We start from the raw sequence: 25,900 nt of genomic DNA, 5'->3' as shown, positions 1-25,900 counted from the left end.
TCAGTTTCTCTCTTATTTTAAATTTCTCTTTTCTTGTTTTCAGTGGCAGTTATACTTTCCACTCAAAAAGACTTTGGATTATGCAGTTAAGACTAAAAATATATATTTTAAATCATGTGTGGCGGTTCAATGTTTAAACATTAACAATATAGTGACTTTATAAACCTTTAATTTAGTTGAACTGGCTGTGTACTATTTTCTTCAAGGCTCAATTTTGTTTTGAAACTTGTAATGATAGGGGCATGGTGTGTTTTACAGGGGTCCTGAGATAAAATGTTGCTATACTATGACTATTTTGGTCATGCTTTACTAGGACTTTTTTCGACATCCTTAAATCTCTTTGATTTTTGTGGCTTCTTAAATGACTTTTTTTGACATAAGAAACGGGACCAAACGCCACTGAAAGCGGAGTCTTAAGTGATGAGAGCAGTGATGGCAGCCAAGCTAACCCAGCTAGAATCTAAGGCTATTCTACCCCCCCAATCTAAGTCTGTTTAGTGTCCAGTCACAGTAAAACTCAGGCTAAACCAGCAGGACTAGGTCGGTGACTGCTGTGCCCACATATTCACAGGGATTTGGCTCCATTTTAGCATCCTGGATCAAGCTGCACTAAACGGGTGGACCGCAGGAGGATGCAGGACTCTGGTGGGATGGGAGGAGGCAGACTCTGTTTACATCAATGATGCTTGGTGCTCAAACTTAGTCAAAGTTGATGGACAATGTTTCCCTGATGTCGGCCTCGCTGCTGTTTGTATTCCTCCGTATGCAAAAAAATGCACAGGACTGTACTGCTGTTTTTATTTAGTTGATTGTCATGTTTTTAACTTGTTTGGCGAGTGGGCTTAAACTTCATTTTGTTGTGCTACATAATGACAATAAATTATCCTTGAATCCTTATGACTTTACATGATTTTTTTCAACATACTGTAGTATAACCTTTTTGTGACTTTTCTTCAACATACTATACTATGAACTTTACTGCATACTATACTATGATTTTTTTAAGATGTACAATTCTATACTTTGATGACTTTATGACATAATGTACTATGACTTTTACTTTTGGTTTCTGACTTTCTTCTATACTATGATGTTTTTTCTGACCTAAAAAATTGCTTTACTTCAACTATTTTTCCAACTTTTTTCTACTATCTATACAATGACCTTTTCATGACTATTTTCTTGACACACTACAATATAACGTTTTCATAACTTTTTTTTCAACATGCTATACTATGACTTTTCATTACTTTTTCTTTATCTTATACTATCACTTTTTTATGACTTTTTCAGAGCTATACTCAGTTTTTCATGACTTCTTCTTACATACTATTCAATTACCTTTTTATGACTTTTTTCAATGTATTACACTTTTTTTTCGACATACTAAATTTTAACTTTTATATTACATATTTCAACATGCTACATAATGTGTTTCTATGACTTTTTCGACATGCTATACTGTGACTTATACAACATATACAATTAAATTTTTTTTTTTTACATACAGTACTATGACTTTTATATTACTTATTTCAACATGCTATACTAAAACGTTTTTATGAAATTTTTAACATGCTATGCTAAGATAACCTTTTCGTAATACCATACTATTACTTTTATCAAAATAGTATAGTATGACTTTTATATTACTTTTTTGACATTCTGTACTTTGACTTTTTTCAACATACTATACACATTTCATTATGACTTTTTTCGACATACTATAATATTACGTCTTTATGACTTTTTTGACATTTTTTATGACAAATTATGCTCTTACTTTTTTAAACACTGTATTCTATGACTTTTTTACTTTTTTCAACATGCTATACTATTACTTTTTCAACACACAGTACTTCTACATCTTTATGACTTTTTTCAACGTACAATACAATCACGTTTTTATGGCCTTTATAACATGCTATCCTATGATTTTCTTATTACTTTTTTCTAAATTCTATACTATGATTTTTATCAATATATTGTACAATGACTTTTTCTGATTTTTTACGAAATACTATACAGTTACTTTAAAAAAAAAAAATTCATGACATACTATACTATGACTTTTTTTGACATACTATACTATGACTTTTCTCAACATGCTATACTAGGACTCTTTATTACTTTTTTGGACATATTATAATATTACGTTTTTATGACTTTTGTATGAAATGGATAATATGATTTTTTTTACTATTTTATCATTGTAATTTATGATTTTTTAGGACTTTTTTAGACATACTATATAATATTTTTTTTGACATGCTTTACTATTACTTTTTTCAACACATGGTGGTTTGATATTTCTAAATTCTATACCATAATTTTTATAAATATATCTACTTTTACTTTTTATGACTTTTTCCATCATGCTATACTATGCCTTTTTTATGATTTTTTGGGACATTTTACACCATTACATTTTTAAGACTATTTCCATTATATTATAATATCACTTCTTTATTATTCGCTTGACATACATTACTGACTTTTTTTCCAACAATCTTTAGATTCCACTTTGACAGTATAACCTTTTTATTATATCTTTTGACATATTATACTATGACTTTATTTTGGCTTTTTTCCACATCGTTTCTATAATTTTCTGAGACTTTTTTCAACATAATATACTATGACATTTTTGAACATGCTATACCATGACTCTTTTTCAGATTTTTTTCGACATGCAATACTATGACTTTTTACACTTTGACACTTTTTCTTTATATAATAATACCTCTTTGAATAACTTGAATAACAAACCTTCCTTTTTTTATTACTTTTTCAACATGCTATATTATGACTTTTTTATTACTTTTTTCATCATACAATAGTATGACCTTTTTTATATATATATAACTACTTTTTTCATCATACAATACTATTACTTTTTTTTAACATTTTGTATGACATGCTGTGCCATCACATTTATCAATTTTACGACATATTATACTAGGACATTTTCATTACATTTTCCATGGCATACTATACTACATTTTTTGAATGACTTTTTTATGATATACCATACTATCACTATTAGATATTTGTCATGACATACTATATTACGCTTTTTAAAGATATTTTATATGACATACTACAATATGACTTTTTATGACTTTTTTTATGACAAACTATACTGTCTTTTTATGTAATTATTTATGAAATACTATAGAATGTCTTTTTATGACATACTTCACGCAACTTCTTTAACTGCATAATATTAAAGCATAATATTAAAGCATAATATTAAAGCATACTATACTCTGACATTTTTCACAACAAACTATACTATGACCTTTTTTACCATCATGTTTATAATATACTATACAATTACTTTTCTAAGTTATTTTTTATTACATACTTTACTTTGACCTTTTTATAAAACATTTTTATGACATATTATAGAATGACTTTTTCATTATTTTTTGTATGACATACTTTACTCTGACTTTTTTGAAAAATAGTTGTGACATACTATAATATGACTTTTTTTTACACCATTTTATATTAAATACTATAGTATGACTCTTTTGTGGTATTTTCTATGACATGTTATACTATGACTTTTTCTGTTTTTTTTACTACATACTTTACAATCACTTTTTAATCCCATTGTATGACTGCATACTATACTATGACTTTTCATGCAGTTTTTCATGACATACTATTTTTTAACGTCATTACCGTCAAGATACTGTACTATACTCATTACTCATATACTCAAGTCATTTTTTTTTTTTGACACATTATAGTATGATTTTTTCAATTGCATTTTGTATGACATAATATACTATGACTTTTTATAAACTTTTGTGAGATACTATACCATGATATTTTTAAGCCACTATAGTGGCTTAGAAGTACTATAGTATGACTTTTTGTAGTACTTTCTATGACATACTTTACCATCACTTTTCTCATTGCATTATATTACTGCATATACTACTATGACTTTTCACATCACTTTTTCATGACATACTTTTTAATAGATACTAGTCTTCGACTTTTTTCATATTTTTTTAGGATATACTATATTTTTGATTATTTTATTAAATTTTCATGATATACATGACATTCTATGAGCCAGCATATGATTTTGGGCTGCACTGGAATAGTGCACACACAAAACAAAATATCTTCTCTATCTCACTTCCACATTTAACTGTCGAGTTGTTCACTGGCAACACTAACTTAAGCTAATAGCACTAGCATTAATGACAGAAAGTCATTTCTGCAAGGTGCCACTATTTGCGAGTTAACCAATAGTTTCTCAGTAGTTCTTATTTGCAACCTGACAGACACTTGTTAGGGCTGGGGGCGTATGACGGAGAAGCAGAGTTGTGTATTAAATGTAGGCGACCCAAAGTGAAAGTATTGAAATGGACCACAGATCATTTAAATATATGCTTACTAGAGTGTATCAATTTGAGGGTATATGTATTTCCAAAAATGTATTGTAAGTAATAACCTTTATCCAACTGTCCATAGGATGAATGTACTCGGTTCTGAAGCAGAATTTTTTTTCTTGTGTTTTTTTGCCTTCAACCCAGGATCAAGTTTATCATCTTCAAGTGGCCAGTTTCCCAAACCTAAGTGTGATTATATTTGGAAAAAGAAGCTTCATGTGGAAAAGTGGTTTGGGAAAGGTTAAGGAAAAGATAACACAGGCAGTTGTTTTCTGCATGAAATGTGTTGGAATGCCATTCGTTTGATTTTTAATGTGCAAAACCGGTGGAAAAACGTCTTAGCTTTGCAGTGAGAGGTCATCAGAGATGATTTGCAGCTCATCCACTTCCATCAATGAACCGTATGTACATGTTGGCCAGACGGTTAGTCTAATCAACTCCTCCCTTTACATTCCTAGATACTTGGTCATGGAGGACTGTTTAATAATTTTATGGACTCCACAGTCTCTCTGCATAATTCCTCATCTCGGTTGTCTAGGATTGCTGTGCAGAACACACACACACACACACACACACACACACACACACACACACACACACACACAGAGGAACACACACTTTCATCTGACTTTGACCTCAACAACCATATCCATCATCGTTATCACTCAGCATGTGATCCTGTGAGGTGGAGGAAGAAGCATCTTCCCGTTTGACTGATTCAGAACTCCACTTCTGACTCTAGATATCCTAAATATGGAGACTGTTGAGTCCACAGCTGAGGGATGTAACTCTCTATTACAGGATCACATTCCTGGAGATGCTTCAACAGCATGTAGTCTCCACAGGTGGGAATGTTTAGTTACATTGCAACCTCTCTCTCTCTTTGTTTCCATCCTCTCTTCCAGCTAAGATGGGAAGAGGTCTGCTGCGGCCTTTACTTCCCGTACATCCCGTTGAAGAGCGGGTGGGATGTAGCTCTAGATTTTTCAGTCTGTGTGGAAAACATGCCTCTAAACATAGCCGCGTCTCATACTTCAGACTTCTAAAACATTTATACTCACATTTTTCTGTGAAGAAGTGGACTTCCTCATCATACCTAACATGCTATATTAATCAGTTATTCACCGAAGAACCTTGTAAAGCTCTCCGTTGTTTTCACACTTTTCTTGCGGCAAAACATATTTCTGGAGCTCTGTCTCGTCCTTACTCTATTGTACATTCAACATGTCAGTGCTGGATGTTTTGATGCACTAGGGGAAATTTGCTCAGGGACCCGTAGTAGCCATGCTAGCTCTATTTATGGCCACGCCAGTCTGTCAGTCGACCCACCACTTTGGTGGTCCAAACTCAAATATCTCAACAACTTTTGTCCTTTGTAGGGGACTGAACTTGTGAACTTCTGCTTTCAAGTTCATAACTCCAACCTGTGAGCATGGACTTGTGTTTTTTAGGAAATGTGAAAGAAAGGCTTTAACCCCCAATTCCCTAATGAGTAGACCTACAACAGTGAAGCACCATAGAAGGCAAAGGGATCCCTTGGTCGCATCCAGTCAAGCATGCCATGCTGTGGAGAGGAGATGGAGGCGGGCAGCCAACCAGCAGCGAATAACGTCTGTCAGTAAACTTGACAAACCAAACATCAAGAAATGGAGGAGGAAGAGGAGAAGGGTGAAGGTTTGTGTGAGCAAACGGAGCATGTAGTCACCGTCTGTGGATGCAGCGGTGACTGTGTCGACGAAAGGATGGAGGGTTCAGCAGCGCTGTTAAAGCAAACAAATGGACCCACCAGAGAGCTCATTGGTCAGGTTGGTGAGAGTAGAACCTAGCCGAAGTTGCTGAGAGTTTTTGGCTGGTAGTGAAGACCAACGAGTGATGTGCCAGTGGTCCATGATACGGCTCTGAACTGAGCAGACTGTTCCGTCTCCTCAGGATGGAGGTTCACCCCGGACAAACTGTGCTGGATTTTGGCCCCAGCGGCCTCCTGCTCGAGGTTTCCTCGACAAGAGTTGATTTAAGCAGCTTCATTATGCTTACTTACCCCTTTTTAGCCAGAGTTCATATGCCCCAGGTTTGCTTTTGGTAAACTTTCATACTGCCTCATCTGTGTTCAAATCACTAGTTGCTGCTCCTGCACAAGACACTCAACAAGTGCTGAACCGATTAGTTGAATACTTGACTATTTGACCACAATTTTCATAAAGAAAAATAGCTAATATTGGCTTTTTGTAGCCTCTCAAAAATGCAGATTAGAGGACGCTGGATTTTTGAGGCTGGTACCACAGAGTTAAAAGTCTGATAACAATAAATTAGCCAATATTCGTCTATTCACGAACATATACAGGATTTTGATTTTATATACATCACTGATACAACAATTGGCTGACAATAAAGGCTGTGCTGATGTACTGTTTGGGATCTTCTGAGATTTTATTGCCTTTATCTGTTAATTTCATCGTACATGTATTCATTCATGTAATGTTCGTTCATGTATTGTATTTAATTATTCATTATTCTGCATGTTAATTTCTCAATGGATTAATCACGTGGTCCAGGACATGTAAGAGAATGACACTATTGCTCACAGCCTAGGTTTCAAGTTCAAAGTGCTTGTTTATTTCCTGACCAACAGTACAAACTACAAATGTTTTAAAGAAGCTAGAAAAAGTTGTTATTTTTGCTTGTTGAAAGTTGAAAAAAGTTTTTGCTAAGTTTAATACTGTACTGTATAATTAGTAGAGTTGGTGAAAGGTTGCACAAGTATTGATTATGTCTGATTGCAACAGGTAAACTCAGAAGCACACTACTACACTCAGGATGTTCCCCGTCTCTCTGTCACATGCGCTGCCGGTTTACACAAACGCTGCCCTGCCCCAGTGACATAAGTTTACTGTGTTGACGTTCATCAGGCCCCTGTGCACCCCGATCAGGGCGACTGATGTCAAACAGTCTGAAGAGTTATATAATGCTCTGTGTCGTCGCTGGCATCTGTTAGCAGCAGCTGGGCAGGACAAGTGGCAGGTCTACGCACTGCATTTAACTCCCGAATAACACCTCAATGATTTATTACCTTCTTGAAGCCTCTGAGCTCTGAGCTTGAATTCCACAGCTGGATAGAGTTGTATGGACACTTTCTGTTGGCGTTGGCGACATGGACTCGAGGAAAGTTTAAAGATGGGACTAACTTTATTTATTTTAACTTTTTATTTTGTCATCTTGACTGAATGCATTTGATTACTAAATTCCCTTTCAGCTCAAACGCACAGGATCAATTTAGTGTTAAGTTTTGGTCTTTAAATGGGAATGTTAACAGTAAGATAGTGCCTTGCTCAAATATCTCATTGGTTATTTCCCCTCATTTTCCTGCCATGGTCTAAGAAACTTATCTAGCATTTGTCTGGTGAGAGAGGTCATTAATCTGAGCTTTGGGTTCCCACTGTCCATATACTCTTAGGATAAGATGAGCACTGGCTAAATGCTCCGTCAGTCTAAAAGCAGGTTTCCATCTTCTGGGTGTCAAAACAGCTGGACACCAGACCTCCCACAGCTGGGGAAACCTGTTGGAAAGACTGACTTGTGACAGCTCACCATGGCGTGGAGCACTGCTCTCTGGGGAGGCTTCACTCAGAAATGAAATCTCTGCAAAATGGAAAGAAAAAAAAAAATATATGGAGGCAGCCCGCTCTGCCCATTCTGGGAACGCAGGCTGGAGACAAACTAAACAAGCACTAGTTTTGGAGAACGAAGCGTACATCTGCGTCCTAGTGAAGGTGGTGCATGGTACAACGCGTTACTGCATGTGTCTAACACCTCAGCCACCACCATCTTTTTCCCCTCACTGTCAGTGTGAGTGTGGTGGAGGATGTTGTGGTATGAAAGTGTGTGCTCATAACACTGCGCCTATTCATACCGTTTGTTCATTCATCATCAGCATTTAGATAATACAAGCAGAACTGTTTGGATTCCCAGCACAAGGCAACTCCAAAATATGAAACTTGAAGCTTTCTGTGCGGTGTGAACACGGGTCGAGTAAATATTAGCCCTAATGGCTGAAGATTTGGAGGCCAAGGCCGTGCTGTTAACAAAAAATGCTTAAACAGAGCTGTGTTTCTGCCAGGATGAAGTCTTTTCTTTTATACACTGGAGTTTCAGAAAGACAAACTTTTCTCAGAGGCAGAACTAAAAATCAAACTGATGAAGTTCTGACTCGCTACGCCGTGCCATGTCTTTCAAATGCCCAACCGTGGAAAGTGTAGGAAAGTAACTTCAAAGTACATTTACTCAGACTCCACTACATTTCATTGGCAACCAGAGTAACACATAACTTTCCAAATTCGTTTCCACCTCAACCAACTGCAAATGTGAAATGCTACAAACACATTAATCCACCAGCAATAATAATGTCATGATATAATTGTAATTGTAATAATTGTATAGCAGTATAACACTGCATTGTGTGATTTTACTTAAAGGGACACTGTGTAGCATTTAGTAGGATCTATTGGGAGAAATAGATATGTTACTTTAGCATTTACTTTATTACCTGAGAATAAGAATTCAGTCACCATAGTTCCTTTATCACTTGGCACACAGGAGAAACATTACGATGCTGATTGTACAAGTAGTAAATTCAAATTTAAAATCTGATGCTGATGTAACATACAAATTAATTTATTTTGCACTAGATACCATACATTTACAATTACAATGCTACAAATCTATACGTCACAAGACTCACTGCAGAGTCCAGCAGTTGTTTTCTGTTCATGCGGAACACACTGAAATGACTTCTGACCTTTTGATGGGATACCTTAGTCAAACATGAACAGAAATGATTGCACTGTTCATCTTTCTCTTAAAAGATATTTAACATCAATACAATTTCCTATATTTCATCACAATCACTATTCCTTACTTTTTTTTACCTAGATACTTAAGTATCTAGGTAAAAAAGCAGCTATTGGGCAGAATGAATGCAAAAATATTTTCAATAAGGCTTCAAGTTAGTCAAGTAGACAGTCACTTTACTTGTAGTAATGATTAACATTTTCGTGTCACTGTTCTGGAGTGAAACAAATCAAAAGTTGTCTCTTATTTCAAGAATATTCAGTCTTCTTTTTTTGCATAAGTAAGTGAAATGATCTCATCCAACTGGCATTATTTTTTTATTTGTTTGATGAAAGTAAGACCTCAGTCACCACTGGACTGGGTGACTTGTTAACATGAATATGTTCTCCTGTTTGGTCCCTGGCAGTCGGAGCGGCATTAATGGAGCTTGGCCTTCTCAGCGTTTGTTCACATGGTGTTTTTATGGAGGGAAACGTCTCCAGTGGCGGCCCTTCATTTCTCCACAGGCTAGCAGACCACAGACTTCCTGGAAAAGGCCTGGTGGGCGATTCACTGAGCAAAAGCCCGAGAGACGGGCACAGCGGCCGGACCAGAAGGGCATCAGAGGACTTTTAAACTCTGATCACATACAATCTTGCATTTATAGATGGTTAAAGTATCTTATGGAGAGTATGCATGCTGCTATAATCTTCATTAGGCAAGTATCTAATTTTACTTGATAATTATTTTCTAAAATACTAAAAGGAATTTAGCTTTTTATGTTTGTGCATTTATTTGCATTTCTCCCTCTTAGATCTGGCAGGTACAGTATGCCATGTCTCTACATGGGTTTATCTATCTTCTTACTACTTCACAGGGTTTGAACAAACTGACAAATATCAATATCAGCTACAAAATCCAGTATATGAGGCTAAAATTCAAAAGCTAAGCTTCTGATAAAACTTTTAGATAGAAATGAGTGAAACTTTGTTTTATTTAAGCATCAAATTTGCTGAGTCTTCCTCTTTCTGAAAGTTGAATACAAGTTTAGAAATGGCTAGCGTGGGAATAAAGTGAAAGTCTGTTGCCTTCGACCCTGCAGTCATTATTTCGTGTCTCTCTGCTTTACCTTCATCCCTCTCTGTCACATCAACAGTACACACACATTAGTTTTTGAGATGTGAGAAAGAGAAAATAAAACTCAATCACTGTTGCAGAAGGTTGTTTTGTATGTTTAAACACGAGCGTGTCCAGAAGTATTCTGATGAATTATGATCATGCTTTCATTGTTGGAAAAGCGATGTCTTTTCAGGAACATTAGTTTGAAGCAGACTAAACACACACGCTGGCCTACTGTACACACACACACGCATACAACTATAAGTCATTTGAAGTGGTGGGCACTACTGGCCTGCAAGCCTCTCATTTAACTAGCAGCAGAAATAAACACGCTGTAATTATTAAAGGGGGAATGGGACTGGGTATTATATCCACAAATGTATATCAGGATTGGCATGATCTCACCAGTGTACATTCATGAATGAAGCCTCTGTGTATGAAAAATAAAAAATATTTCCCCATCCCAATAAAGCCATGGCTGAGTTTAACATTAAGAGCTTTGTATATTTAGTTTATTTTTAGTGACTCAACAGGTGGAGTTATTAAAAAATGATAAACTGCTATAAACTGTAAACACACAGAGCAGAAACACATCATAAAAAAAAAATCATAGTGGGATTTATGTGAGGCTTAAAACGAACTTCAGGTGAAATCAGATGAAGTGAATAAATGAAAAGCCCCGGAGTGAACTCAGACTTACATACAGTTGACTCTCAGGATGTTTAGCTGCATTTTCAGGCTGCAGAGATCAAGAATTGTTTCCTCCAAATATGAAAGACTGAACTCATCCCTCCCTCTGCTGGATGGCTTACACTGCTGTTTCTGCAAAACCAAACCCAGTAAAGGCCTGAAAAGTATAGCGAAGGAGGAAAACACAATGCGATGAAGTTACAAGAAAATAAAACATCCCTGACAAAAAAATATTCATGTCTGATCAGGTCCTGTACACAATAATTATTCCCCAAACATTCAGTAAAAAAGCCTCTGTGGAAAATTAAGATTTAAATTCTAAACCACATTCAAGCATGTGTGTATAAATTGATGACATCACTTACTCATCATCTGAGTGTTTAACAAGTTGTTTCTCTTCAAATGTATTTCTTGTTGACAGATACATTTTTTTGTGTTTGAAAGTACTTCAACCATATTTGGAAAATCAAGATCCTGATTCTTGGTGTTTGTGACTTAAATTAAAAGTAAAGTTATGGACTTACACCCTCAATCAGCATGATGTACAGATGCAAAGGTAAAATAAGCTGAGATCACACATTATGAGCAACAAATACAGAAAAGTGGAATTGACAGAGCTTCACTCGAAAACAAGTATTTTTAGACTCTTCATTGTTACCTTATAATCATAAATTGGATAATTATCTTGTTTTGTAAAAATACAAAACCTAATGGACCAATTCTGTAATACCTTTAATAGACCGAGTGCACAATGGCTGGCTGATGAATCACTGCTTTGCCTTGCTCTTGAAAAACTAATCAATGATTAAGAGGAAATGCAGTGCCTTAGAGAAGATGTAGCCTTTTTGAAAACAGGGAGAAACTTGTAGAAGCCTTTTTGTCTTGAATTATTTTGTGCCATTGTGTTTTAACACTATTTATTTTCTTTATTCCTTCCTGGTTTTCATTTTTTTATGCCCTAACAGAAGATAAAAATATGTAAATGTAGATGTGATGTTTGACTGGGTCTCGGTGTGCATACCTCAGGATTTTAATGAATATCTGAAAACAAATTAATTAAAAAGTACTGAATAAAGAAAAAAGCAAACGATAGCCATTAAAGGACCTTTTCTTCAAACAAGCATCTACAATAAAACAATTAAAACAATTTTAAATACCCATCGGGGGAATATGGCACCAGTGTGGCAGCACAGAGTTAATGTCACTTCTGTACGAACAAACACATTCCCATAATGACTTTAATGAAGCCATATTAGACAAAGTGGTTGCAAATTTCTTTGAGACAAAGCAAATAAAAAAAAGAATCAACATTCTTCATGAATCCTCAGTCCTTATGTATTGAAGCTCTTACATATTACAGGTAGAATATACAGAACATGTATATTGGTATACAGACAGGCAATATAAAATAGGCTAAAATTACCCAAAGATACTAAGAACAGCATGTACAAAAGCTTATATAATGATTCAAGTACCACTAACTTTATACTTCAGTTCTCTGGAGAATTCAAAATCATCTGTACAAAATGTACAAGAATTGTATCCCACGTTGTATTTGACAAAGCTTTCCTCTGCACTGCATATTTTATGTTACTGGATTCTGATAATGTCAAAGAGAAGACTTTACCGTTATTGTAAAGACAAAAAAGTTGCAAAATTCATTTCTGTTCTTGGACATTTCAGTGCAGTCGTTTGATGTTGTCACAACTAAATCAAACAGTGGAGAAAATGTGACTTAAACTACTCATCACATGAAATGTCAGTGACTCTACTACTCAACTAATGCATCTTTACAGAATTACCACAGAGTGTAATCATTCCAACCATATCTGGACATTTTGCAAACTGCATGTATGGTGTCTCTGTAACACTTTACAGATCTGCAATTTCCAAATTCATTCCCAGGGAGGTTTACTTAAAAGGTCTACGTAATTTGCTGATAATACAGAGAAATTACAAGGAGTGTTTAATTGGTACACTTCCAATCAATTAGCCAGCATTACCCAGTTACTTACTAGCCCTTTGAGGATGTTGAGCAACAGTAAACTCAAAAACTTGAGGCCTTTAGTCCAATCTAAATTAAGACAGCGCCCCATGTCAGAATTGAGTTTAAGAGCAGTACATCTGTCTCATTCATTAACATAATGCTGCTTTTATTGACTATTTTGGGGGAGGGTGTTTTTTTATCTGTCCATATTATTGTGGAGTTCTTCAACTCTAAATCTTAACTTTTTAATATCAGCATGAGACTGAATCTACAAATTGACAATCACGACCGAAACTATAATCACCACGCTGAAGGGCTGATTGCCTCACTGACATGCAATGCAGGTACTCACACAGAAAGTTTAAATCATTCAGAGAAAAGTGTTAAAAAAAACAACTAGCATTTTAAAAAGCAAAAACAAAAAATCATCTATTTTACATTGAAGACACATCAATAACATGTTTACTTTCATAATCACTGTACATTGTTTAAAATGTCAAAGCTTTACCATCAAACATCAGTGGCGATTTAAGATAAAGGGATTTGTGCAAAAAAGTAAAACCATATTGTCGTGTGTTCGCTGCTGAGAGTTCACTAAAGCAAAACTTCGATATAAAAAAAGATGCCTATGTTCATCATGAGAATCCTACTGAAAACATTTTTAAAATTAAGTTTTTAACAGTCTGCATGCACTTACTTCTTTACAACAATTTGTTTTTATATAGTAAAACAAGAAAAAGAAATGTCTTTGATTTTCCTCTGTAAGGAAGTGTGACACAAAAGATTAAAATAACTGACAGCCTTGATGGCAGCTTTACATTCAGATCGAGTTAGGTTATGATTTTGATTTTTTAGGACTTTGCAAATCCTTTCAAACACTGTACCATTCACTTATTGTAATAATAGGGAGGCACAGTGAAAAAACAAAAAAAGTGAGGTTCGCTGTTCACAGAAATTCCCCTTAACTTGGGTGAAGTGCCTTTAACAAGGGCTGCATACACAGCTGCAAGAAAACAATTTGATGAAAAGGATCTTTGGTCACATTATGATGACATGAGTCCAGCTATGGCAGCACCAACCAGCTTCAATGCTGATTGATGTTGGAGAAAGTGGACAATGTCTTTCCAGACATCTTTTAGTCTCTCTTGGGTTGAGCAGACATTGTATCTGAGTGCTAGTGGACGGTGCTTCTGTTGTGTCAGGGTCATTGCGGATCATACTGCTGGTAGCGGTTCAGCTTGTCTGGGTCGTTGGAGGCCATGTGGGTGAAATCCTGGAAAATGTCCATGTAGGTTTCATCTCCTGCACGACAAACAGGGACACAAGATATCAACAACAACGGCAAAAGATAAAAGTCTGACCGAGCAATGGTTGCCCACATTTTTTACACACAATTAGCGTTCCTAATTTTCCTCCATGTTCCTCTAAAATGACACAATATTACTTCATTTTAAAGGAGCCACAAGGTTGGGAAGCACTTAGACATCTCACAGTGCTATATGATCTTTCTTACAGTAACTATGTATCAGAGCAGTGGAAATAATTAGTTCAAATTGTATCTTTTGCCTTGACAAAAGAGATTTACAGAAGTGTTTTCTGAACAGAAGACAATGTTTTGTTTGATAACAAATACAAGTAGGCTTTAGTAATTCAGAATTGTAACTTTTGTCAGAAAAATCTGAACTTTAAAACGTGGTAAAAGTGCCATTTGCATTTATCAGGTGGAACTGCACTTTGTGCACTGTGTTGGTAAGATACTGATGGAACTACAATCCCTTCAGCACCACGTCAGAGTCTGAACTCATCTCCCTGCTCACCTCGCCTGTGCAAATAAGTTCAATAAAGTATTCTGAAATAAATATCATTAATGTCATTAAGGCTAAACTATGTTACAACCGAGAAGGAAACAAAATAATGCCTCATCATGCAGGTGTACAGCAGGATCAAATATCTAGTGGTTTGCAGAGTGGAAGGCTCATGCATAGTGAGATCAGAGCAAGAATGAAAAAGAAAAAGTCGGCCATACCTGTCAAGAGTGTCGACGCGGTTCGAAATATGAAACAGAAAATCGCAGATGCAGAAAAGATGGGAAAGAACAGAAGCAGCAAGTGTTTGAGGAAAAACAGCAAGAGAGCTTTTTCAATTAGCAACTGGAGATCGACTCAGAAAGAAAAGACAAGCTCACAGAGATTATTTTTTGTTAACAACTGTATTGTGTTTAAAGTGCAGGAGTTTATGTACAAAAATACAGTCGTTTGGACTCAGCACCCCAAAGAAAATATGAGAACAGAAAAAAGGCACAAAACTTTGGGGAGGAGAGTGAGAGAGAAAAAAAAGCGAAATACAGAACAGAGAGAGGGAATTTACAGAGAGAGACAAGTGGATGAGAGCAATAAAGAAGAATGTGTTGAAGAAGTGAGAGAGCCTCCTCTTACACGGGAGCAGCGGTTCTCAATCTCTTTAAGTTTTGACTGTAAATTTTCCCTTTTCAGGTTTTTAAACAATTTCTAGAAGACAAATATTGATTAAAAGGAACAAAGATACTTAAAATATATTTTAAAAATAATTGCCATTACATTAAAAAAAATATATACCCCCCCTTGGATTTTCCTAAATTGATGTTAAAATCACAGAGCAACTCGCGGTTTGAGAACCACCCCTCTGCACTTCTTCTACACACTCAATCAGGTAGAAACACTTTAATTGAGTGAACTTGAATTGTAATAAAAAGAGGGAGGGTGGGTTGATGAGGTTAGTTCTGCTTTTCCTTCATTACCCCTGAATATCCTTCATCAACCCATCATTCGTCAACTGATTGGAGGCGCTGATGAAGAGGCCTTGAGTATCAAAGAGGACGGCAACAAGGCAAATCCTCTCGCAAAGCAAAACAACATGAGGATCACTCAGTGACTGGAAGCATCTACTTCAGACTCTGTTCTGCTTCTTCTGCTGAAGACAAACCTCCCTTCTTGTGTCTGCTGTTGGCCTTTAATGCAGCGACATCCAGCAGTCCTTTCTGTACCATTCCTTATCAACAACTTTTGCACACGCTAAAAAAAAAAATACTTAAGAAAAAATGATTCATTCTTTGTCAGTCAGGTCCAAAGCAAAAGATGACAAATGAAAAATAAATAGGCTTATAACAGTCTGGCTACCTAAAGTAGCACATCTAGCCCTCAATATAAGATGCTTCACTCTTCTCAGACGAATGGACAACATGTCTAAACGCAGCTAAAGTTAAACCTCCTGTGGTCAACACACATAAATGCACGAGTCCCTTTACCCTACAATCTAAGAGCTCTCAAGAAACCCCTCAGCATATACTCTGAAACACACAAAGTACTTCATATACTTGTGAACACAATCAACAACACAACCAGTAATCCTTATTCTAACTGCTGAAAGCATCCTCACACTGTTCAGCCATTCAAAACACCACAAACGGTTCTGTCAGGACCAGGGGGCGCCGCTCTAACAATGTGAATTAACAGAAATGATCATTTGATCAAAGTGTTTTGGTGCACTCTCAGGATTTGGGGCTCCAAGGAGGTGAGAAGTGGGATGAAACTGGGGTACGTTTCAATGATCTTATGATTAAGATAAATATAAGCTAGGACCAGCAGGTGATGAGAATATATACATGGTTATAGTTGGACATTTTTCTACACTATTGCACTTGTTGCTTGACGATGAACCATCCTCAGATGGTTTGTCTATATTTGAGTAAAAACCCACTAACATTCGATACAATCAATGCAATGCCACTAAAAGGCCCTCATTATCTTACAATTCTGGATTTCCTGTGATTAACAACTGGTTAATAACCAACACACAATACTGTCATAACAAGTAAATGGCGTTCAATCAGAAAAGAAAAGTAAAGACGTGCACACAGAGCCCCTCGTGGCACTCACCCCTGTGCAGCAGAGTCAATCTCAACTCTGCTTATTCTGACGGACTATGAAGAAATGTAAGTATGCATATAATTTACAGCATGTACAGTAAATATACTTATTATATTGTTCCTCAAATAATGTTTATAAAAGGGAAACTGTTCTAAAATAGACTTTTTTTTTTTTCTGACCAGGCATGTCAAAACAGCAAGATGCATTATGTATCGACATCAAACAGTTCAAATAAGTAAACAGTCCTTAAAAACGGTTAAGACGTAAAATGGGAACCATACAATCGCAGGACAAGGTACAGTAGTTGCATAACCATTAAAAGGAATGTGCATAAATTACTTATGACAGGTCAATTTAAAATCAAACTTAGCTATTTATAGACACACACTACACCTCTACAGACAGAAAAAATGTCATTCAAAAGTCACGATTATTGCCAGATGGTGAACACTGCCGTCGCTTTGAGGTCACTGGATACTTGTGGCAGTTACTGGGCAGCTATTTGTGAAATTAAAAACGTGGATGTTCCACTTAGAAACAAAGCTCTTTAGAAATGTCCAGAGTTGATGGCTTTAACGCTGTCACATCGATACAGCACCAGACATTAAACCACACCGAAGTGCAGCTGGCTGTCCCAGCACCTGTCAGGAGCTGAGACGTTAAGATGATAGCTGCACTCACAGCACAGCAGGGGCACAGGAGCACTACTCACTGAGTTGGGCTCAGTTCTCTCTAATCAGATGGATCAAATTTTCACTCACCCTGGGGTCTCTTACTAAAAAAAGCTAGCTCCAATTTGTAATCACAATGAATTGACTGGTTTATCTGGGTGTTAATTTGTACTTTTTCATTCAACTGACCCCAACTCTGAAACCTGGGCTTTACATTTCCTCTGATACGGCAGGTTTTACGGTATGCTGCACCCTGTGTCTCAACGAGAGCGGACAGTTGTTAGGTTTCATCCAGCTGCAGGCTAATAAACTCCTGCATGCACTTCCTGTACTGCATCTCGGTGGGGCTGTTGGTGTTATATTGACCTGACTGGTTGTAGGGCCCCTCCGCCTCTCGCATCTCTTCGTTCATCTTGGCCAATCGCAACCTGAGGAGCAGGTTAAGAAACAGGAGGTGACGGATTAGTCGCAGTTAAGAGATACAACCAATAATCAAACTCTTAAAAATGTCACACTGTTGTCGGAATTCTTTAAAGAACCATTTTCATAGAAATACTCAGCTTTGATTACAGGCCACTGTGTTACATCTAGAGGTAAGAGATGTCCATTATGTATATCTGTAAACTGATTAAGTAGTGACACCTTGTGGTTGTTACTCCACGGTTAATGCAGACAGTTATGCTGGGTTGGTTTTGATAGCAATGGTAAGTTTTTAAGTTGTTTTGATATCTTAACTAAAGGTTAGAAATCATACTATTTCAACTATTGCATTGACTCTAAATGCTGTAGAATTTACCAAGCTGTGTTTTCCAGAGGCAGTTACAATGCCTTAACAATAATCAAAACAATAAGCCTCACTTTGCTAAAGCGTCACTATCTGTGGCCTGTGTTTTCTTTAGTAAGGCACTTCAGCAGTTCTATGTAGATGAAAGCTGTGCTGGTTAGTGGTTTGTTTAACATTAACAGTGTAGAAGCTCAGAAAACTCTCACAGAATATAACATTAACAATACCAAAAATAATGATAACAGGAAAAACACTCACAGTGTGACGATGTCTGCGTTGGCTGCATCCACTGCTATTGTCAGGGGAGTTTTCTCATCAATGTCGGCAGCATTTTGATTCGCTCCTCTTTTTAAGAACAAACACACTTGCCTAAAACAGAGAGAACATTTTAGCATTTTTTTTTTTGAGTTAACAGATTATCTGGGTTTTATCACACTATTCATAATGCCCAAAATCAATATCTGAGCAAATGTTTGGTGAAGTATTTATGATGAGATGTGTAAGACAAACCCTGTGTGTCCCAGCATGGTGGCGTGGTGGAGGGGTCCTCGGCCCTGAGCGTCCTGCTGGTTCACGTTAGCTGCATTTTGAAGCAGAAACTCACATGTGACCAGCGAACCCTGAAATGAATAATAAAAAAAAAATCATTTAACATGTTATATTACTTTTCAATGAGAAAAAACACTTAAATTGTGAATGCTATTATTATATAGAGATCTGTTGTACTGTTCCACTGGCAATTATTTGGCTGCTCACCCCCTGCACCGCCATGATGAGCGGCGTCCTCTTGTCGTCCTCCGTGTTGACCCAGTTGACCTCGGCTCCGTGGGCCAGTGCCTCTGCCATGTCCGGCAGGCTGCGGGCACATGCAGCCCAGTAGAGCTGCAGACCGGAGCTGTACTCCTTTGGCTCGTAGAAAACAATCTCCTTACACGGGGACGGAGGAGGCAGTGTGGCAGGCATGGGCATGGGGGGAGACTCAGCGGCGTCTAAAACATGTAAAAAAGGAGATGTGACACATTTCTTCTCCTCAAGAAATACAACAATAAGTCGATTAAAGGCAAATTCTTCACTTTTCCAGTCTGGGAAAATCATTATCTTCCTTTATAAGGTTTTTCTCCAAATAACTGGATAATTAACTGTGCTATAACTCAAGAGTTTTTCCTTCTGTTCTTCCAACATAGTGGAATATTCCAAAAAGACAAGGACATTTTTGTTTTTTACAACAATTGAGCTCATGTGCAGTGGTAGCTTGTCGCAAAATGTTTGATTATGACACCGCCACATCATTCTCTTTTAATCTTACCATGGAACAGATTAACGCACCATTTATTATGATGATGCGTTTTGAAGGTTTGTGGATAAGCTAAACCGCAATAAGCATATGCGGCTCCTTAACAAACCATTTTCTTCTTTTTCTTGCAACATTCTTGTCCACTTTAAGCTTGCCCAAGATATATATTTTTTTAATTTAAGAATACTAATATGTCTCCTGCTTTAGTTTTAAATATGCAGGGATGTCTATGTAAAGACAGAGGTGAGTGAGTGTGTTTGTGTCTTACCTGCATCAGTCAGGCTGTTATTGGATTGGGTGGTGGCCAGCATCTCCCTGCTCCCATCAGCGCTGTTCTGAATGCCGCTGTCTGCGCTTTTTACTGTAAAACATGAGTTTGAATCAAGACTTGTAGAACAACTCACAGGTGTCTTTCACTGAGTGTATAAAATAAAAGGGACACCTTCCTGCTGCTTGTTTTCAGATCATCACACAACTCTTTAATGTTGCCATTTAGAAAACCTTTTGATAAATGTGTTTTCACTTTGAACATCTGTAGGCTTTGGACAGCTGCTGATTTTTCTCCAGTATTATAACCATAAACAGCAGGTGGTCCTAATATTTTGTACAGTAAGTGCACGCACACAAGTCCCCGGCTGAAATCCACAGAAAGAGAATTGGAGGACAGATACCCGCCATCACCTTATGTTTCAGGTCCCTAAATAGCAATAATATGATGAGACAGATACAAATGCAAATACCAAGACACTGACCAAAACCATGTGTGAGAGAAACACTCCCAACCCCCAGGGAAAAACAAAATATGGTACGATCTGCAATGCTCTTAACGTGACAGGATGGTCCATGAAGAAGGTCTGGATGAAGGAGTAACAGAGCAGTGGATGAAGGCGTGTTAGTCCAAAGACCCGAAGCAGGGAACACAAATGGACAGCGGGAATGGAGAAGCAAGCGAAACACTAAGCATTTAGTACTTACTGCTCCTGAGCTTGGCAGAGTTGTCAAAGTAGGAGAAGAGTGAGTCAAGCTCGTCAGGACAGAAGAGAGAGTCGCGGCGGGCCTCCATGCCGCTGGCAACAGCTACGTTAGGGATAATGGGGGTTTGGAAATTGAAAGGCGGAGGGTGTAAATTGATTGGCAGGGTGGGGGAGTTAAAGGGTAGGTAGTGAGAGCAGGGGTTAGTACAGAAGCACATAACATGGAAGGAGGGAGGAAATATTGAGGAAGAGGAGAGAGAGAGAGGAAGGCAGGGTGAAAGCAGAGACAGTTGGACTACCGGCTCGGTCGACACTGGAGTCTGGAGACGGACTACGAGAAGCAATGGGAGGCAAAGAGGGCTGAGGCATATGCTGCTCACACAGGACATAAAGTATGCCGATGGGTGGACACTTCTCCAGGGCAGTGCTTTCACATAGAGCATATAATTGTAAAGGTGGCAATATAATCATAAATGACACTGACTTTGCCATCTTGATGCAGTGCAATTTTGTTTGTGAAGAGGCACTAACAGTTCTGTTTAACAGAAAGATCCAGTCTCTGAAATTCTATGGAATTCATTTAGAAATAAGCGAATTTGAGTAGATTTAAATTAGAAATTTAGAATAGGAATTTGTACAAAAAAAACTTCCGATATTGAGAAAACTATATATAACATTGCTCCTCATCCAAGTAGCCAATTATTCAAATTAAGGGAAGATGTCTCAACAAGTTGATTTTGAAACATTGCAGGTAAATACTGTATTTGGTCCCAGCAGCTTGTTGGACCAAGTGATCTTACCTCCATCCAGCTAAAATTCTGTACACCTTTATAGTAAACACCAATCAGGTGCTGTCAGTTTGTCCATTTAGTTCAGCGATGAGTGAAAGGTTACAGGACACAAACTCTTGGGTCGAAAAGTGTGTTATGTTGTGTTCATTTTTCTACTGACCTGTCTGACCGGATCGGAGTTTTGGGGTGGGTGGTGGAGGTCTTGGGGGCAGATGCTCAGAGCTGCCGCTCAGCCTCTTCTCCTGTTTGCTCAGAGACACTACTTTGTTGCGAAGCTCCTCATCCGTCGGCCGGCGTACAAACCGACGGTCCACGTATTTGGCTTTGATGTAGGCCTCTACCTCATGTCTGTTAAGAAGCAGAGGGCTTTGTTTGTGAATAGGGTGAGAATTTATTTTATAAAAAACTATCATGTGTTTTCAGTCAGAATATGCTGACTGAACATGCTATGCTTTCTACCAGTTCTGTACCTTGGATCTCCTGGGTTTGGTTTCCTGGATCCCAGCTCCTCTCGCCGAGCCTCGTAGATCTGATTGATCACTCCGTTTCCAAGCTCACACATCAACTATGAAAGGTTCAATAAAAATAAGTAATTTGTTAGCAGCGCTTGACTAAAAGTAAGACTTTCAGTATGAAATTGATATTTGTGTAAATGTGTTACTGTACATCAGATTTTCCTCCCTCACCTTTAGAAGTTCTGGCTCCCATGTATCCAGAGTCAGAGACCGGACCTTAGAGAAATGCACTCCCAGACTCCTGCAGGTGGAAGAAGCATTACAAAAAAGCACAATGGCATTGTTAATTAACCTTTATTTGTGAATTAGATAATGCTGTAAAGTCTTGACGACCATTATACTTTTAACACATTTGAGTGTAGATTTGGTTTTAGCCATAAGGTGGAGGTTGGGGTCTGCAGGTCTATGGGCTTAGCAGCACTAACCACAAAAACCCAGCATGTAGAGAAGGTAGTTCTCAGATAAACATGCAGAACTCTTCACAGCTCTACACCTTTGTTTGTAATATATATGTATATTCAAAAATCTTTAACTACTGTTGAGGCCAGAGATTTACACAGGCTACAAACAAGGTATTTTAAGGAAATATATATATAAATAAAATTCACGTTTTGGTCTAATTTGTTTGAAGTTTCTGAACCGACTCTGGTTAGAAAATCACAATGAAGATAATTTTTTTAGAATGTAGTGACAAAGATAGGCTGAATCCCTTGACACTTCTATGTTAATTAAAATTTGGCCTGAGAGTTAATTAAATATTTTTCCCTGGAAACTGAAGTAATAAAAGGTCGTCGCATCATCCCAAGCTGGCTGGGTGTTCATAGCAGTGAGTTTACATTTCAGAAATCCCTGAACACCAACAGTTTGTACAAAGCATTGAACAGAAAACACGCAATGACTGCTTATAATAATTTCCGGTTTTCATGGAACCAAAATGAACTCAAAATGAACTGTATTCCTGCCAAGTGAAAGATAAATAAACACAATGTGCTGATTTAAGATTCCTCAGTTTATTAGTTTCCTATTAGCTCCTCCTTTCTGGAATAAACGCCTTTACTTTTTCATAGCACTGAAATGTATAAGTTAGGTATTTGAGAATGCATGACTTTATATCTTCATTTGTGATTTTCCTTTTCTTTTATTGGCATTTTTATGTGTCTAGCTCTTCGCAACATCAATATTCAAAAGACATATTATAAAGGATTAATTTACAAAGAAACATTTTTCTTTACCTGTGGATACCGGAGCACTGTATACAGAGGGTGATGCCCAGATTGATGCTGGCCCAGCGGGGGTCTGGCTGGCCACAGTCGCAGCAGCAGGTGTTGCCTGGGATGGCCAGGACCTTCTGCAGGGCACTCTCTCCTTTGATCGACTTCTCCTTCGGCTCCCCACCAGAATCAAGGCTCCCAGTCGACGTGGATGACTTCCTATCAAGCTTCTGACATAAGAGAGACAGGGCAACACAGACATTCAGATGGATGGTAAATATTTACTTACATGGGATAGGATGAAATAAAGCTAAATTAAATGTTTATCCCTGTGGTGTAATTGGGGGATTATAGCAGCAAACACTAACAGTCTAGAGAAGGGGAAACTAAATGTAAACTCAAGTATGGGAAACTGGTTTTACATACATGAACAGGTGCATTACCGTTTCCCTACATGATCTATTTATCCATTTGTTTAGATAAAGTTGACGTGAATCCCTTCAACCATCCACTGAGTTTATGTCAGTGTGTTTGGTTCTTACCTCGCCTTCATCTCCCTTGTCGCGGAAGGCGGTGGCGATGCTGTTCTGGACGGCTTTGATCCAGGCCTGCCGCAGCTTCTCCGAGTCTGCCTGCATCATACAGCTCCTGTTGGGACAGACAAGCGTCCCTCAACTGCTGTCTGCTAAATGCATGAGTATATATGTGTGTGTGTGTGTGTGTGTGTGTGTGTGTGTGTGTGTGTGTGTGTGTGTGTGTGTGTGTGTGTGTGTGTGTGTGTGTGTGTGTGTGTGTGTGTGTGTGTGTGTGTGTGTGTGTAACTGGGAGAAGGCTGGGTACATTGCAACTCCACCTTCAGTAACATATTCCAGTGCTCATTAAACTAAAAGGGACTTTAACTTACTTGGTGGGTGACACCACTTCGAAACAGAAGCGGCGCTCTATGTCCTCACAGTGTTTGACGGTGCATAGCCTCAGGTCTTCCACCACCACTGTAGGGTTGTCCTGTGGGGACAGCACAGCAGCTTTGGTTAAAAACACAATGAACACACATACACACTCCCTTCTCACTTCTCTAAACTCAGTAGCTACATCTCCCTTGCAATATTAAAGAGATTCACAAACAAGTAAAGCGCTAAAAATATCAAAACATAAATGTCTTCCCACCCTGTAGAAATGAGACAAACTCGACGAACTAGCCAACCGTACTAATAATCAACAATATTTGATTACTCCGTATGCTTCTATAAACTACCTAAAGTCTGGGTAAACCACAAAGTGTCTGAGTGCACTGCAACATTATGCGAGAGAATAATATACTTGTTAGTATGTCTATCACTTTTTTTAATTTATTTTTTTCCCTTGTCCATTATGGACATTTTGGGAGGTGGAATTACTGTATGATGCCATTTGTACTGATTGAATCGTTTGTTGAAAGGAAAATCTCAATCAACATATAATAAAAATAAAGCTACAAGCAACAAGCTGTTTTTGTCCAAACTGCTCTGAAAATGGAGCGAAAATATTTCTTCAGTGTTACACAATACAAAAAAATATAACATTTTGACATGGACTGCATCTTACATATTTTTACAGACCCACATTTAATATACAACTGTGGTTTATTCTACAGTAAGCGTCTGTGTTGAAGTGGTTACTACAGCTCTAAATGAAGCTACGGCATCCTGTTAAAAATACATGGGGGGAGTTTGTGCTGGAAGTCAAACACATGCATATTTGATTGTGGTCAGTGTGCAGGGAGTCACTTGACATACCTTAAATTTCTTCTGGTAGACTAGCTGATTGTTCTGGATGGAGAACCAACGCCTGAAAGGAGATCATGAGAAAAACCAAGTCACATACAGTTGCTCGTGATCCTGTGTGGCTAGTGACTCCTAAAATAACACGCTTTGATATAATTGTAGAGTGGGTGAGAGCGATGGCAATATCTAGAGAGAGATCTGATGAGTATCTAAATAGAGTAAAAACGGCCGGATACAGTCAGTGTTAATGTTCACTTTGTGATAAAATTATGAGAGATACAGCAATCCCAGCTGGAGCTTTAAGGTTTTATTAAGGCTTGTTGGATGAAAAGTATTATAAAACCTTATGGGTCAACCTTAAAGGAAAGAGGTGACCGAGGTATGATTGTCAGGAATGATATGAAAAAAAATGATCAAAACATGTTTTAAAGTACTTGCTGAGGTATTAAAATATAAAGCAACTTTAATATCTCTATTCTAGAATTTGATGACAGTGCTTGACCTTCTGAATCCATAATCTGAGTCCACTATAATGAAGCAAATCTTTATCATAAAATTGAATTGTAAATGTATTCATAAGGAGACTATCGAGCGGTGTCTTTCCTACCTATTCCACGTCTTAAAGGCATTGCTGGCCCTCTTGAACAGATAACCCTCCATTGCGATGCCGTTGTCTGCATCAACATTGTACTCCAGCTTGGTGTCGTCATTCGAGAAGTCCTGAACAAAAAGAAAGACAGAAAAAGTAAGCGGACATCAAATACAAATTGCTCACATAAGCAACATTTTTAAGATGTTGATATTTTTCCTTTGGTCCTAGTGATTATTTTTTCTGGGGGTAAGCAGTGATTCAACACTTTACTCAAAGTCACAAATGAGGGCCATCAGTTGTTAAGCAGCCTTGAACATAGCAGCACTGCTGGGCTGCTTCTCACACAGACCTGAATGTTTCACACCAAG

At 37.6% G+C, this 25,900-nt stretch overlaps 1 protein-coding gene across 1 annotated transcript in view; it reads right to left on the bottom strand.

Moving 5' to 3' along the window:
- Positions 1–12,189: 12,189 nt before the first annotated feature.
- Positions 12,190–25,900, bottom strand: part of LOC129094244 (arf-GAP with coiled-coil, ANK repeat and PH domain-containing protein 2-like) — a 49,404-nt gene continuing 35,693 nt past the window's right edge. The window contains exons 10-23 of the mRNA XM_054602332.1: positions 25,548–25,660; positions 24,953–25,004; positions 24,082–24,182; positions 23,720–23,825; positions 23,199–23,407; positions 22,138–22,207; positions 21,922–22,016; positions 21,612–21,799; positions 19,955–20,047; positions 19,149–19,381; positions 18,903–19,012; positions 18,651–18,761; positions 17,975–18,036; positions 12,190–14,334 (exon numbers count right to left, since the gene is read on the bottom strand). Of these exons, the coding sequence (XP_054458307.1) occupies positions 14,237–14,334; positions 17,975–18,036; positions 18,651–18,761; positions 18,903–19,012; positions 19,149–19,381; positions 19,955–20,047; positions 21,612–21,799; positions 21,922–22,016; positions 22,138–22,207; positions 23,199–23,407; positions 23,720–23,825; positions 24,082–24,182; positions 24,953–25,004; positions 25,548–25,660 (1,641 nt within the window). The 3' untranslated portion in view covers positions 12,190–14,236. The remainder of the gene's footprint in view (positions 14,335–17,974; positions 18,037–18,650; positions 18,762–18,902; positions 19,013–19,148; positions 19,382–19,954; positions 20,048–21,611; positions 21,800–21,921; positions 22,017–22,137; positions 22,208–23,198; positions 23,408–23,719; positions 23,826–24,081; positions 24,183–24,952; positions 25,005–25,547; positions 25,661–25,900) is intronic.

Source organism: Anoplopoma fimbria, chromosome 8 (genome assembly GCF_027596085.1).
Source record: "Anoplopoma fimbria isolate UVic2021 breed Golden Eagle Sablefish chromosome 8, Afim_UVic_2022, whole genome shotgun sequence".
In the NCBI taxonomy this organism is placed as follows: Eukaryota; Metazoa; Chordata; class Actinopteri; order Perciformes; family Anoplopomatidae; genus Anoplopoma; species Anoplopoma fimbria.
Note: the sequence above shows the minus strand (reverse complement) of the source record. Positions and strands in the feature narration are given on the sequence as shown.